The sequence below is a fragment of the Bipolaris sorokiniana genome (genome assembly GCF_000338995.1).
Source record: "Bipolaris sorokiniana ND90Pr unplaced genomic scaffold COCSAscaffold_14, whole genome shotgun sequence".
Lineage (NCBI taxonomy): Eukaryota > Fungi > Ascomycota > Dothideomycetes > Pleosporales > Pleosporaceae > Bipolaris > Bipolaris sorokiniana.
The window spans coordinates 520551-534314 of NW_006911908.1; the positions used below are offsets into that span (position 1 = coordinate 520551).

The 13764-nt window shown below is 51.9% G+C and overlaps 7 protein-coding genes across 7 annotated transcripts; 5 read left to right on the forward strand and 2 right to left on the reverse strand.

Moving 5' to 3' along the window:
* Positions 1-127: 127 nt before the first annotated feature.
* On the forward strand, positions 128-1697 carry COCSADRAFT_98809 (uncharacterized protein; the record flags this gene model as incomplete). Its single annotated transcript, XM_007705612.1, has 5 exons — positions 128-158; positions 211-231; positions 283-371; positions 422-659; positions 709-1697. The coding sequence occupies 5 exons, from the start codon at positions 128-130 to the stop codon at positions 1695-1697; spliced, it is 1368 nt and encodes a 455-aa protein (XP_007703802.1).
* Positions 1698-1877: 180 nt separating this feature from the next.
* COCSADRAFT_174742 (glycosyltransferase family 8 protein) lies at positions 1878-2940 on the reverse strand (the record flags this gene model as incomplete). The annotated part of the gene is made up of 3 exons (XM_007705613.1): positions 1878-2334; positions 2397-2832; positions 2883-2940. 3 exons carry the CDS (start codon positions 2938-2940, stop codon positions 1878-1880), a joined length of 951 nt encoding a protein of 316 aa, XP_007703803.1.
* A 465-nt stretch (positions 2941-3405) lies between these two features.
* COCSADRAFT_98381 (uncharacterized protein) lies at positions 3406-4441 on the forward strand (the record flags this gene model as incomplete). The annotated part of the gene is made up of 3 exons (XM_007705614.1): positions 3406-3517; positions 3567-3732; positions 3781-4441. 3 exons carry the CDS (start codon positions 3406-3408, stop codon positions 4439-4441), a joined length of 939 nt encoding a protein of 312 aa, XP_007703804.1.
* A 1344-nt stretch (positions 4442-5785) lies between these two features.
* COCSADRAFT_243223 (uncharacterized protein) lies at positions 5786-6955 on the forward strand. Its single transcript, XM_007705615.1, has 5 exons — positions 5786-5962; positions 6027-6182; positions 6325-6471; positions 6524-6639; positions 6691-6955. The coding sequence occupies exons 1-5, from the start codon at positions 5869-5871 to the stop codon at positions 6733-6735; spliced, it is 558 nt and encodes a 185-aa protein (XP_007703805.1). The 5' UTR covers positions 5786-5868; the 3' UTR covers positions 6736-6955.
* Positions 6956-7476: 521 nt separating this feature from the next.
* On the reverse strand, positions 7477-9817 carry COCSADRAFT_125307 (uncharacterized protein). The gene is made up of 4 exons (XM_007705616.1): positions 9574-9817; positions 9277-9388; positions 9204-9216; positions 7477-9077 (listed from the first exon to the last, which is right to left on the reverse strand). The coding sequence occupies exons 1-4, from the start codon at positions 9756-9758 to the stop codon at positions 7633-7635; spliced, it is 1755 nt and encodes a 584-aa protein (XP_007703806.1). The 5' UTR covers positions 9759-9817; the 3' UTR covers positions 7477-7632.
* A 2200-nt stretch (positions 9818-12017) lies between these two features.
* Positions 12018-13165, forward strand: COCSADRAFT_163796 (uncharacterized protein; the record flags this gene model as incomplete). Its single annotated transcript, XM_007705617.1, has 5 exons — positions 12018-12036; positions 12093-12172; positions 12239-12830; positions 12882-12920; positions 12972-13165. 5 exons carry the CDS (start codon positions 12018-12020, stop codon positions 13163-13165), a joined length of 924 nt encoding a protein of 307 aa, XP_007703807.1.
* Positions 13166-13233: 68 nt separating this feature from the next.
* Positions 13234-13461, forward strand: COCSADRAFT_40107 (uncharacterized protein; the record flags this gene model as incomplete). The annotated part of the gene is made up of 1 exon (XM_007705427.1): positions 13234-13461. A coding segment is annotated over one exon (228 nt), but the record flags the coding sequence as incomplete, so codon positions are not given.
* Positions 13462-13764: the final 303 nt, after the last annotated feature.

The window sequence follows — 13764 nt, forward strand, 5'->3', positions numbered from 1 at the left end:
TAATCCGACCAGCTTTGTGACGATGCTTGGGGACGCCAATTAGCGGCACAAGTGGGCCTGCCAAAGACCCGTTGCCACGCATCACTTCCTTGACCACAATTTACACACAATACAAAGCCCTACCAAAATGCGAAACCCACTTATCAGGTTAGAATGCGGTAAGCTGGAATTGAAAACACGGAAAAAGAACACAAATTGATTGTCTTGCAGGCGTGAACAGCTACGACTGGGGTACGCAGCCCCGCATCATAATTCCATCAGCGGTATGCTGAACCAGCCCAGGGAAAGTCGGTAAAGACTCGGCCGCTGCCAAATTCCACGCTGCGACAGCTTCGGACTTTTCAATCGAAGAAGAGAAGCCGTACGCTGAGGTATGCAATCAAGGCGGCATCATTGTCGACGCGTTGCTCATCGTTTATAGTTGTGGATGGGCACCCACCCGTCACTTCCCTCAAAGGATCTCGAGACGAAGCGAAGCCTCCTAGACCTCGTCCAAGAGAACCAAGCGTTGCTTTCCACCGAAATCGCTGAGCGATATGAGAACAAACTACCGTTCCTATTCAAGGTCTTGTCCATAAACAAGGCCTTGAGCATACAGGCACACCCCAACAAGAAGCTTGCCGAGCAGCTACATGCGAGCGATCCCAAGAACTATCCAGGTCAGTCTCCATGCATCAGTCCTGGATTGATACTAAATTTGCCATCCAGATGACAACCACAAGCCCGAAATGACCATTGCGGTCACACCATTCGACGGACTCTGTGGCTTCCGTCCGCTTGCTGAAATTACGCACTTCCTCAAGACCGTTCCTTCCCTACGCAGACTCGTCGGCGAAGAAGAAGCCACCAAATTCGAGGAGACCATCAAGGGAAAAGAGACGTCAGACAAGGAGGAAGAGGTGCAAGCAAACAAGAAGGCTCTCCAGTCCGCCTTCACAAAACTCATGAACACAGACAAGGATGCACTAGAATCCGCAAGCAAAGAACTCATCGAAGCCGCAAAGTCTGAGGGCGAAAACTTCGCAGGCGGTGGTCCGCCCTCCAACACAGGCAAAGAACTCGCCGACCTCGTCATCCGCCTCGACTCTCAATTCCCCAGCGACATCGGTCTCTTCGTTCAATTCTTCCTCAACTACGTCAAGCTCGACGTGGGCGAAGCCATGTTCCTCAAAGCAGACGATATCCACGCCTACCTCTCAGGCGACATCATCGAGTGCATGGCCAGCTCCGACAACGTAGTGCGCGCGGGCTTCACACCCAAATTCAAGGACGTCGACAACCTCACCAAGATGCTGACATATAGCTATGCCCCCATTAGCGAGCAGAAGATGGAGCCCAAGGATTACTCGCGTGTGAGGTTGAATGCGCCTGCATACAGTTCCAACTCGAGCAATATGCTGTATAATCCCCCGATCCCAGAGTTTGCGGTTGTGCGCACGGCGCTGAACCGGGTTGGCTCTAAAGCGACGTTTGATCCTATTGATGGGCCCAGCATTATTCTCTGCACAAAGGGCAAGGGAACGATCAGTGTGGGACCCAAGGAAGAGGAGTTGCGCGAGGGCTTCGTTTACTTTGTTGGAGCCACGGCTGAGGTAATCATCAAGAGCGATGTGGATGCTGAGGATGAAGAAGGCGCAGAAGGTCTTGTGACATTCAAGGCTTTCTGTGAGATTGAGGATGGCAAGGGCAAGCTTTGAAGATAGTCCCTTCGAGCACACATACGACTGATACGAACAAAGGGAATGATTCATGAAGTGCCATGTCATTGGGGTCCTCAGAGTACATAGTTATCATAGGTATCTCCAGACAAAACATCGCCGTTACTACCACTACCGTGGGTTTCTATTGAGATGCCCAATGTCTACATGCGCATATCCTTAGAAACCGTCATCGATGCCCTTGCTCTTCTCCGCTGCGCGTCTTTCATCGTTGATAGGCCACCACCACTCATGTATTTCTACAGAGCATTTGCCAGGTGCCTCATCCCAAGGCTTCGGGCTCAAGATGTAATGTACATTCTTGACCTCTTCATCCTTCCATATCGCATCGTGTACACCCTTTGATCGCATCGTCTTGAGCGCATTGTAGGTATATGGCAAGGCGACCCAGCGCCCGTTGAAGAGGTCGCCGAGGAGAGACTGGTCGGCGAAGTCGTACGACATGGACGTTTCGTTGGCAAGTTGTTGTAGAATAAGGTCGTACGTAGCCTTGGAAGGGTTGACTACTTGTAGGCCTCCGTTGGGCATGCGAAGACCGGCTGTGGAAGGTGCACCAGTTTTCTGAGCGGCCTCAGGGTCGCCGTGTTGCGAGGTGAAGGCACAGTTTTCGGGGATCCTAATCCAATGTTAGTTCTAGTGTTTGCGCAAATCATGAATATAGGCAAGAGGGAGATGTACCAGTCCTTGGGATAATGCGGCTTCTTGAGCGGATTGCACACACAGGCATGGCTCGCTGCAAATACCCTGTCGCCTTTGCCTCCAGTACTGGGTGAATCCAACTCCAACTCCATCAGCTCGTCCATGTTCTTCAGGACCAGCATGTCGCTGTCGAGCTGGACGACCCGGTCATACTCTTCCAAAGAGAATGGCGTCAGTTTACTCCAGCAGTCGTAGAAGCGCGGGTCGTTGGTGAAGTCTTTGTTGACCGTAGGTAGCAGGTACTTGACATGCTGTTTGGAAATGCCGCGCTCATCGAGGGCCTTGTGGCCTTCCGCGGGGAACGTGTCGGTGTATAGTGCGACGAGTGGGTATTTCGAGCCGTGCTTCTTCAGGCTGTAATCGAGAGTGAGGAGCCCGGTCAGGTATGCTGTGTTAGTGATTAAGGTGGTCCATACTGAGACATGTTATTTTTAACAATCCCATGTTAGACCAAACCTAACATACCTTTCTTCGACTTCGTCCCCGCTGGTGTTGTACTAGGTGTTTCGGCCGCGTTCTGCATCGTTGACATGTATGCGTGTTAGACGCGTCAATGCAGCTGGCGCGATGTGTTAAGTATTGATAGAAAGACCATCCGACTAGTAACAAGATCAAATTGCGCCATCTTCGGTCTGTCTATGACTGCAGGTTTGTTTGGAGGGGTCGTAAGAGCCGCTAATCCAAGTAGTAACGATCGTACCAATTCGGATAGCTTGGGACCCTGGGAATCGAAGAACGGTCCGACCTTAGCCGATCTCCGGTCCCTCTCGAGATCGTCACCATAAGTGTATCGCGGACGCTTGTGCGTTTCCGACTGCAGGCTACCGACGCGCTGCACAAGATATGGGATGAGGATTAGCACACATCGAGGTGCTGATGCTTTCCCACCGATATCTGCTCTTGGCCTTGTTCTTTGAGGCATGATTCTCATATTGCACTGGGGAATAGCGACGCGACAATGGCTACTACAGCGCTGAAACCCGCCGATATGAAGCCCGCAGCAACGGCTCTTATTGCGACCTCTGATGAACCTCAGAAGTCGCCCAAACATTACCGTGGCTTCGTAGCTGGTGTCTTCAGTGGCATTGCAAAGCTATCAGGTATGACAGCCTGTACTTGTTGCTTACGTCCTTATCTAACTAGATATAGTCGGTCACCCATTCGACACAGTCAAAGTGCGACTGCAAACGACAGAGAAGTCGCATTTTAGAGGTCCGGTAGATTGTCTCATGCAGACTTTGAGAAAGGAGGGCTTCGCGGGATTGTACAAAGGCGCGACCCCGCCGTTGGTGGGGTGGATGTTTATGGACTCGATGTATGACACTTTCGACCTGAGACTTGACAGATTGCTAATAGTGTGTAGTATGTTAGGATCTCTCAGTGTATATCGCCGCGTCCTCAACGATCGTGTCTTCAATCCACCATCATCTGTTCGATTTGGCGAACAGCAAGGCAAGCTCCCCATATACGCCCATGGCATGGCAGGCACAATGGCAGGCTGGACAGTATCATTTATTGCAGCGCCGGTCGAACATATCAAAGCCCGTCTGCAGGTCCAATATGCAGCAGATAAGACAGCGCGCCTCTATTCTGGACCAATTGACTGCCTGAAGAAGATATACAAGGGTCATGGCGTCAAGGGTGTGTACCATGGTCTGAGCGCGACGCTGCTATTCCGTACCTTTTTTTGTTTTTGGTGGGGGACGTACGACTTGTTCACTAAACAATTCCAGAAACACACAAATCTGTCAGCGCCTGCAGTCAACTTCTGGGCAGGCGGTCTTTCGGCGCAGATTTTCTGGTTGACGAGCTATCCCAGCGATGTGATCAAGCAGCGCATCATGACAGATCCGCTTGACAATAGGAGGTTTCCCCGATGGAGAGATGCCGCTCAAACAGTGTACAGAGAAGGAGGGTGGAGGGGATACTGGCGCGGCTTTGTGCCATGCTTTTTACGTGCCTTTCCAGCCAATGCCATGGCTCTAGTGGCGTTTGAGGGTGTGATGAGGAGTCTGCCAGAATGAAGGAGAGAAAACAACTGAGTGGCGGCGGAGCGTCTGGGCAATGAGAGAGTAGCTGCTAGAGTGTAGTGGTGTATGCTGGCTTTGAGGAACACGATACCCATGATATATATAAAAAATAGCCAAGCCGAAACACTTTCTGCTTGTCCTGACCCACGCCAAGTTCCACTGTTGGTTGCATTTTTTTCTCTGTTACACTGTCGGAGTTAAGCTAGGCCCCTCGGCATTGCTGTCGTCGTGATTGATTCATGCATGGAATTGCGATTGTGCCTGTTGAATCGTGGCGTGTCCATGTCAAAGGCGCGGTTTTGAAGCAACGCCTCGTGGTCTTAGTAAAGAGCTGATAGGGTTAGCTCAAAGGTTAATGCTTATGAGGTAATGGCTCAGCTTCGGTATAGGTGCTTGTTTGGACATGATTCCCGTGTGGAGCCGCACATGATGATATAAGACGTGTTTTTGGTTAGCGGGCGACATTGCTACTGCAACGTAGCGGGTCGCAACGGCTGAAGCAGACGCAGACATTACGACGGAGGCTTTGTGCGACTAGCCACGAAGGGGAAAGAAACAAAGAAGCCGGTGTATCGGCAAGGCCGTGTAAGTAGAGCGGCGAGTCGACGCGGCGTGAAGAGCAGCGAGCGAATGGCTGCTACAGGTGTACAGGCATTGAGGCGAACCATTAGCGTGTGTGGGGCAAAGGTCGTGGGTTCGGAGCGTGTGCTGAAGTAGGGGTACATATGTATTGTATGTATATCTGTATGTACGTGTATGTACTACGGCATGTCTGTATAGGCAATCTCAGGAGTAGCGCCGTGTACCTGCATCTGCCGACACACTGGCCACACAGGAACGGCGCACACGGGGGCCCAGTATGTCGCAATCAAACGCAGGCACCCAAGCAGAGCAGAGGGCGGGGCCCCCTTTTTGCATGCATTTGGGGCGCTGAGGATGGCGATGGTGGTGCGGCGAGAGAGAGAATGGATGGACCTGTCAAGAGCAAGGCCGTTGGGCGCGCACGGATGTTTCGTCGGCTGGAGGCTCTCTGGGATCTGCGGCCTGCTTGCCTCTGGTTTCACTCCTGACCGGCTTGAAACCTTCATTTTAGGCACACACACACGCCCGCGTCCACGACGCCATATCTATCTCTCTCTCGCGCCCCGTCCCGTCTTGTGCCGTCCCCAGTATAGTCTTGTGTCTTTCTCTCTCCACCACCACCTCTTCTCTTCCTCTTCTCTTCCTCTTGCTCTGCCCCGTTGCAAAGCATAAACACGTCTCCCACGCCCGGCCTACCCAATCTCCCCCGTTCGCCTTCAGCTGCTGCTGCCGAGACAACAACACCGCCGTCACTCCCTGCCTCGTATACCGGCTACTTACTACCTGGCAAGCCCCTCCCCGCACACTGCCGACCTAATCCCCACGGTCACGCTGCCACAATGGGCGCGTCCATATCCAAGGCCATGGCCAAGATCTTCGGATCAAAGGAGATGCGGCTGCTGATGCTGGGCCTCGACGCCGCTGGAAAGACGAGTATGTTGGCAGCATCTTCAATGTCCGCCCAATGGCCAAACCCGACTGACTAGAACCCTCGCAGCCATCCTTTACAAGCTCAAGCTTGACCAAGATGTCACCACTATCCCCACCGTCGGCTTCAATGTCGAGACCGTCACATATAAGAACACCAAGTTCAACGTCTGGGACGTCGGCGGCCAAGACAAGATCCGCCCGCTGTGGAGGCATTACTTCTCTGGTATGTTGGGCCGTCACGGCATTGTTTCGGGTAGGCGAGTAAACATGTGCGCACGCGACAGTGCCGCGCATGTGTCGCCCTACCCCGATTGATGCTGTGCAGCACTCGACATGCAAGCACCCGTGCTGACATGACGCCACAGGAACCCAGGGACTCATCTTCGTCATCGACTCCAACGACCGCGCCCGTATCGAGGAGGCAAAGACCGAACTCACCCGCATCATCCAGGACAGGGAAATGAAGGACGCGCTGTTGCTGGTATTCGCCAACAAGCAGGACTTGAGCGGAGGTGCGTACATGGAAATCACCATCACCAGAAACAAATTGCTAACCCCGGCCAGCGATGCGACCAAAGGAAGTATCCGATCTGCTACAATTAGACAAGATTGCCAAAGACCACGTATGGAAAGTCGAGCCCAGCTGCGCAACAACAGGCGAGGGTATTTTCGAGGGACTGGTAAATTCCACCCGCCACCTGTTTTCTCGTCATCTTGCTAACACGACTCAGGCATGGCTCTCCAACAACGTAAAGCTGCCACCGGGCGCCAAGTAGACGATTTGGCCAGCATCATTCCTCCCCCATACATTCTGATTGTTGTACGACTGCATGCGCTCCTCTACTTGCTCTGCCTCTTCCTGCATATACCCGGTTTTTTCCTTTCTTTATCGCACTCTATCGCCTTGTAATCTTCTAATCCATGGCTACTTCATATATAAAGGGTGGTCAGGTCTACTGGGGGCTCTTTTTTCTCTCTCTCTATCACTGCCCCTATCTGTGTGTGTGTGCAATCAGGAATGTACAAACTAGACAGCGTTCATCTAGTTGTCGTACCACCTCTCTGTGTGTGTTTTGTTCATAGCAAGTGACTTGATTTCCACATTGTTGATCTCTCTGTCTGCGACACCTATTGTCACTATTCGTCCTGAGTCGTTCTTTCCAGTCAATCTGAGCCTTTGTTCACGTGATTGCCGTTTGCTTCTTTGCTCCTTCCATGCTTCCATCTCACACTCGCAAATTGATACTTAACCACCCCTTCCCCCCTTTTATCTTCTTTCCTTTTCTCCAACGCATTCGTTTTTCCAGTAACTCTATTCTGCTTTCTTTTCTCCGGTCCCAAATGCAGACACCGACATCTCTCGCACATAAAATCGCATACCGAACAGACTCTGTGAATATTTCAAATGTTTATTCATTCGAGAAGCTAGTGACAAGCCGCCATTCTCAAATCATATGCTATACACTTACTCTATGTGCTAACCGCCAGTATCCCATGCAAAATATATTGCAGACACAGCTGATGTCTTTCTTATCCTGAGCTTGCGCTCTTCCTTCCTATTGGGCCCAAAAAAACACCAGGAAAATGAGCGCTGTATATGCAGACAATACAAAGTAAAACAACCACCAAAAATAAGATGTTTTGTGCCAGTAGCATCACGCCCTGTTGCATAATCATCTCCACTGGCCTTGGCTCAGCTTCAGCAAACCCTCGACACACCCAGCTTCTTCAGCTGAATTGATGCTCGAACGCCCACTCGCACCATCCCCGCCCATGAACTGCCGTAATTCATCGTCTTGCTCGGGATCAACGACTAGTTTCCCACTAGCCCTCCTTTCCTTGGCTAACATTGCTCCCAGACTTGATGCTTGTGACATCAACTCTATGTTCTCCCCAAGGATTTGACGAGCACCTCTTGAAGCTGGAGGCGTAGCAGCAACTTGTCGATCGCGACGTACCGATTTGGACGCGTTTGGCTCCCAGTTCTCCTTGTCGCTCTCTGTTGGTGGCATCTCGTCCGATTCGGTGCTGTCGCCGCCCCTTTTGTAGTTGGAATACTCGATGTGCGGGATGCGACCGCTGACTGTCGAAGCGCGTTGCATGGGACCACGCGACTTCTTCACTAGCGGACTACCAAGTACCTTGTGTAAGCTGTGACGCGTGAGCGGACTGCTATTTTGACGCGCTTGGTTTTGAGCTAGTATTCTTCGGTTTGCGCGAAGTATGCCTATCGCGTCTGCTGCACTCCCACTCTCTTCTTGTTCTGCACGCGCAGTAAGGCTTGTCGTAGACCGGGCTTCAGGGTCGCACCAAAACTCCCATGCACGCGAGTCCCTACTCCTCCCAATGCTCGATCCTGTCCTTGGTAGCTTTGGGCTTGGCTCTCCTCGTGCAGCAGCAGCCAATCTATCGTTCAAGCCTGCTGCGCTGTAACTTCGTCGAAGTCCAGCTGCAGCACGAGAAAAGGAACATGGAGTCTTCTTTGATTTGGGCGGTGAAGGGGTCTTGTCTAAGTCGGTGACGATGCGGGCGGTACCATTCTCGTTTGTCGACAAGCGCATAAACGAGTGCGTGCGTTTCAGTGGACGTGAAGGGGTCTTTGTTAAGGCTTCAGGTGATTCCAGGGGCCTGGGCGGAGCATTCGGGAAGGTGATGACTTCAGGCGTGTAGTCTTGTAGGCATCGGACGAATGAGGCACTGCGGCGGTTGGAAATCCATGATGTGCGTGATTGCGTGGGACCTTGTGACAATGGTACGGCTTGCTGAGAGTTGGTGGTCTGGGGAGGAGCTATCCCGGTCTGTGCTTCGGACAAAAGCTCTACAGCTGCTTCGTTTGCGTTCTCAGGTTCAGCAGCTGGGGAGACAGCTGTGTCGATGGTGCGCGGCTCCGGGATAGTTTCGTCGGACGTCAGTTCGGGGGTTGCGGGCTGTTCTGGTGGATCGGACTTTGGGCACTCGTCCGACTCGTGCGGCTCCGGCGCGTTATCGATACGGCGCGCAACAGCCACTACTTCATCCTCGGTGGGCGGGTCTGACATGGTGGATGACGACGACATGAATGACGCGGTAGACGACGGCTCGATAGGGCGCGAGCGACGACGGTCGTTCTGGCGTTTATCTGGTGCAAGGCATGATCAGGACATGTTTCAATGTTGGTGCAGCTTTGCGCGGCGCACGACAAACGCAGTCTGTTGCTGCAAGGCAGCAGCGATATGCGCAGCGATGCGAGGAAGGAACGACTTACTCTGAAACCAGATCTAAGAAGACAAGTTAGCAGGAGCACGCATACTCGTGACGTGGTGTAATATGGGTCGTACCTGGACCTCTTTTTCGCCAAGCGCGACCTTTTTGACAATTTCTAGGCGGGCAGCTTTGCTGGGCTTGGGGTTCTTCAGGTACTCAGACTTGAGTATATCTTCGTCTTCTTTGCTGCAAGTGGGCGTGGTCAGCGGCGATGCCATGTTGGAGTGTCGCTTGCCCGCGGGGTAGTAGGCCGAATAGCTCCCGAGCGGTAGGCCGCGCACGAACCAGCGCGCGTCGAACATGGCGAGTATATGTCGAACATGGGCCGCTGCCAAATGGAAGAACAGAAAGAGGATGAATTGGCCACGTACCTTGTGCGTCTTCGCTTCTGACGAGCGAGAGCCTTGTTGTCGACGTCTGGAGGCATGTGGTTTGCAACCGTTTCCTGCGAATGGACGAGAAAAGCCAATTGACCACTGAAACTTGCGCGTCTAACCGTCGGGAGACGCGATGACGCAGGCGACGAAAACGAGGGCAGAGGCGACGAGTAAGTCATGGTGAGGGGGCGGCACCAGGTGTGGGAAGGAGAGAACAGTGTGTTTTTCAAGAATTGGCCGGCATGCAGAGGTTATAGAAAGAATAACGCGCGCAATATGGTGGCAGGAAAGGGTCGTGAGAAGCGCGTCTTCCCGTCGCGTGCGTATCAGATTGGTCCGAGCCGGGCGCTTGCCTAGCTATGTCGTGCAGCCCACCTTGCCCCAAGAACGAACACGCCGTCTGTGCACACACTCGCCCACCAGCCTCACGTCCAAGGTCTATCCTGTACTGCAGATCGTCACGTATACATGCACGACCATCGCGGGGCTACTTGGCGACACATTCGTGACGCGCTTCGTGTGATGAATATATGCATTCATTCTTCGCTGCCTCTCCTGCCCGCTTGCGCGTTGCTTTTTCCACCGTTCTGTCAGCCTTATCCGAACAACCCCGGCCAGTTGTGCGCGTGCCGAAACCATCATCTCACGACATAGTAGTTGTGAAGACTTGTGCTCGATTCGTCAGCATAACGACGCGCATACCGGGATCCAACAATCAAAATATCGAGACAGAGAGTCCAATGAACCATCCATGCCACCTCACGGATAGGGCGACTACTTTGCCTACAAAAGCGGCGCGGTTAGTTTCAGTACCGCTCGCGAAACACGTCGGCACGTGATACCTAAACCCAATTAAGCACCCCTCCCCACGCCGCCTCCGCAAAACACGATCGGTGGATCCATACACATAGTACGTGCACTCTACATACACATCCGGACTGCGATTCTACGCAAACTGTCTACCATAGGCCTTTTCCGATGCCCCGTCTTGCACCTACGCGTTGTCGCCGCTTCATCTAGGCAACGACTCATTCTTCAACTATCCCATCCCATCTCCTATTTGCGAGTGTGCGCACAACCGGTCCTTCTTTCTTAGCATCTGACGTGTTGCATACACCTGGGTCTGTTGATGCACTCAATGTCTGCTTTTCCTGCTACCCCACCTGTACCGGTGAAGATGGTTCACTCAAGGCAGAAGGCCATGGGACGAGCTGCTGTAGCCTCCGTCATCTCTACACGTTCTATCAGTCAGTCAAAAGGGCGTCCTTTCTGCCTTGCACATACTGGCGAATTCCGCCCAAGTTCTAGGCACACACTGGGGCAGCCTTAAAATTACTGAAAGAGGCATAGGAAGATTAGCCAAATAGCTTATCCCCACACAGCCACAAAATCCGATTGCCATCTCTGCCGGCTCAGGGTCCGTTGTTCAAGCGAATCGGTTGCTTGTTGTGGCTGTTGTTGGTGTATACGCCATTCTGGACACTAAACTAGTCTTTGGCCCCATTTTCCTTTCCTGTCATCTTCCGAGAACCTCTTGGCTTCTTCGCTCGCCCATGATTGGTGAATCTCTCCCGCGCCAATCGCTGTCTCCGAAAAACATGTATGTACGCATGTCGGTAGCATACCCATGTTCCTCTGCCCTATAACTTGAGCCTGGAAGAATTATTGCTACGTAAATCCGTCGCTAGACTGATAAGAATATTCTAACTCGTTTCTGAAAGTCTCCAGGGTTCTGTCCAAGAACTAGCACATACCGTGATCAAGCCATCGCCCTTTGACTGACTGCTCTATTCCTTACCTAATGCATGATTCCATGCCATGCTTCTACATACAGTTATGAACCCGCGTGATAGCTGCTTCAAAAGACCGGTAACTGATTCCTTCCACTGTTATATCCAGTCTTATGGTGAAATAGAGAGTTTAAGCACTTTCTCTAATGCTTACACACTTCAACCCCACGCATATGCCGCGTACACTTTTCTATATTTTGTATTACCTTTGCTACTAAGAGTCACAGGACGCCTGCAGCAACGGGGTGGCGGTGATTCGGCCCCTCCACACTAGCTACAGCACCGGGTCCCACCACGGAGGATATGTTCGAAGCAGGCAACGGTATCAGATATGTGATCTGCCACAGGATTTCACCAGAATTCTCCAAGTTCTCCCCAATCATCCTTGGATGTTGCAGAACATGGTGGTAGCGTCCGTCCCGCCATGGCTGCCGGCCTCCACCATACCATGGGTTCGGAAACACCCCTGTGAGTCACGGACGTCAATACGCTGTAATATGGGAAGGGCAAATGGTCATGGGTGGTGCCCAAGGTGAGTCCTGGGTGTGATAATAGAAAAGGGAGAGAGGTCGAACCCTGTTGTCAACTTTCGAAATCCTTCGAGAACCAAGAAGCCCAAATAAATCACGAATAGCAATGCCGGCCAACATGCGCATCGCTATAGCAGGTGAGACGGTGATTAGAATATCTCAAGAAATCTGCTGACTTTATAACTAACATCAGGTACTTGTGGCCTAGCACTTCTGATAGCTCAGGAGATCAACAACTCAACTAGTCATCAGTTGGTCATTCTCTCGAGAACGGTATGTATTTAGAAACAGCTCAGCATCAGATTGCTATATTACTTTAGCCAAGCTGACTCTTATCAGCATCAAACTAGTCTCATAGCATCTGGTTACAATTGTCAGACTGTAGACTACAACAATGCCGCCTCCCTTCAACATGCCTTGATGGGCGTTGACACAGTCATATCCACAGTCTTGGGAAACCCCCAGCTTCGGCTCATTGAAGCGGCTGTACAATGTCGTGTGCGACGTTTCGCGCCTGCCGAGTTCCAAGGTCAACCCGGTTTGCGAAGTCAGAACGGATTACTCGACCGTGGGGAGGACTCAGCCTTAGCTTTGCTCAAGCACTACAGTGGCTATATTCAACACACCGTTTTCGTCTGTGGTATACTCTATGAGCGATTCTCCGTCAATGGAATGATGTCTCACCGTATAGGGGCCAGTACGGGCTATGGCAACGAAGGAGACTTCATTGCCAATCCCCGACAGATGACCTCGATAGCGCCAATCTACGATGCCGCACAAAACCCCTCTTGGTTATGTTTGACATCTGCATATGATGTAGCACAGTTTGTAGTTCGAGCCATTGACATGCCCACCTGGGCTTCAGAGATGAGCATATGTGGCGAGCGTATGACTGTGCATAGTCTTGTTGAGACAATCAGAGCTTGTAGGAGTATGTTGAACCTCTCGAGTATGACAAGTAGAGTGAACTGACTCTTGTTAGATCGTGCTTGGGTCAGCATTGAATACCAAGCTCCCGCAAGTACGTCGCCCTCCTACTGCATGTCAATTTTTGTACTGACTAAATTCGCAGACCTCGAGTACCATATGACCATGGCACAGCTGGAAGATGATGTGGCTGGACAAAGACGGCTCGCTCCGCTGCTTGCGACGGCAGAGGGACGCTACGATTTTGTAGTGCCTGCGTACCTCAACACCGTCTTCCCTAACATCCACGTCACTCGTTTCCAAGACTGGTTCCTGCGCAATTGGGCATCTATACCTTGAAACGCCTACACACATACGTCATAATCTACACGAGATATGTACGTGTTGATCGAGACCCCGATGCAGGGACCATTTTTTGCCAGGATCCATGGGTGAAACAAGCATCAGAAGACCTCGTTGTGCTGAACTTAGGCAGTATGTCGCTTGCCATGCCCGTCCGATGGCCGGCAGATCCCTGTCGTGTCATCGGTCTGGGGACCGATACCTCACATTCTCCACTTAGGCGTTATTTATGCTGTCTTTGGTATTGGTTTCCTGCTTGCTTCATTGCTAGGATGATCTTCGGACTTTGCTAGGGGTAGAAATGGGGAAAGGGCAACCGCAAGGAGAAACTAGGCACATTCCTTATGGGGATACTTTGTATTTCAAACTTCCCATCATCAAGGGAAGCAATCAGAAACTGCTTACGTCTTACTGTACTTGGCTTCCCAGTTCCCCCAATCACAACCAACCGACACGCGACACTTTCCAGAGTTGCGGCTCGCTTGTCCCGATGCACGGGCGCAAGCACTAGCTGATTTTGCAGAAGACCATCCGATGATGCGAACAAACCCACTCTGCTGGGGTGGGAATCTGCGATGGGCAAATTGCATCAGTGA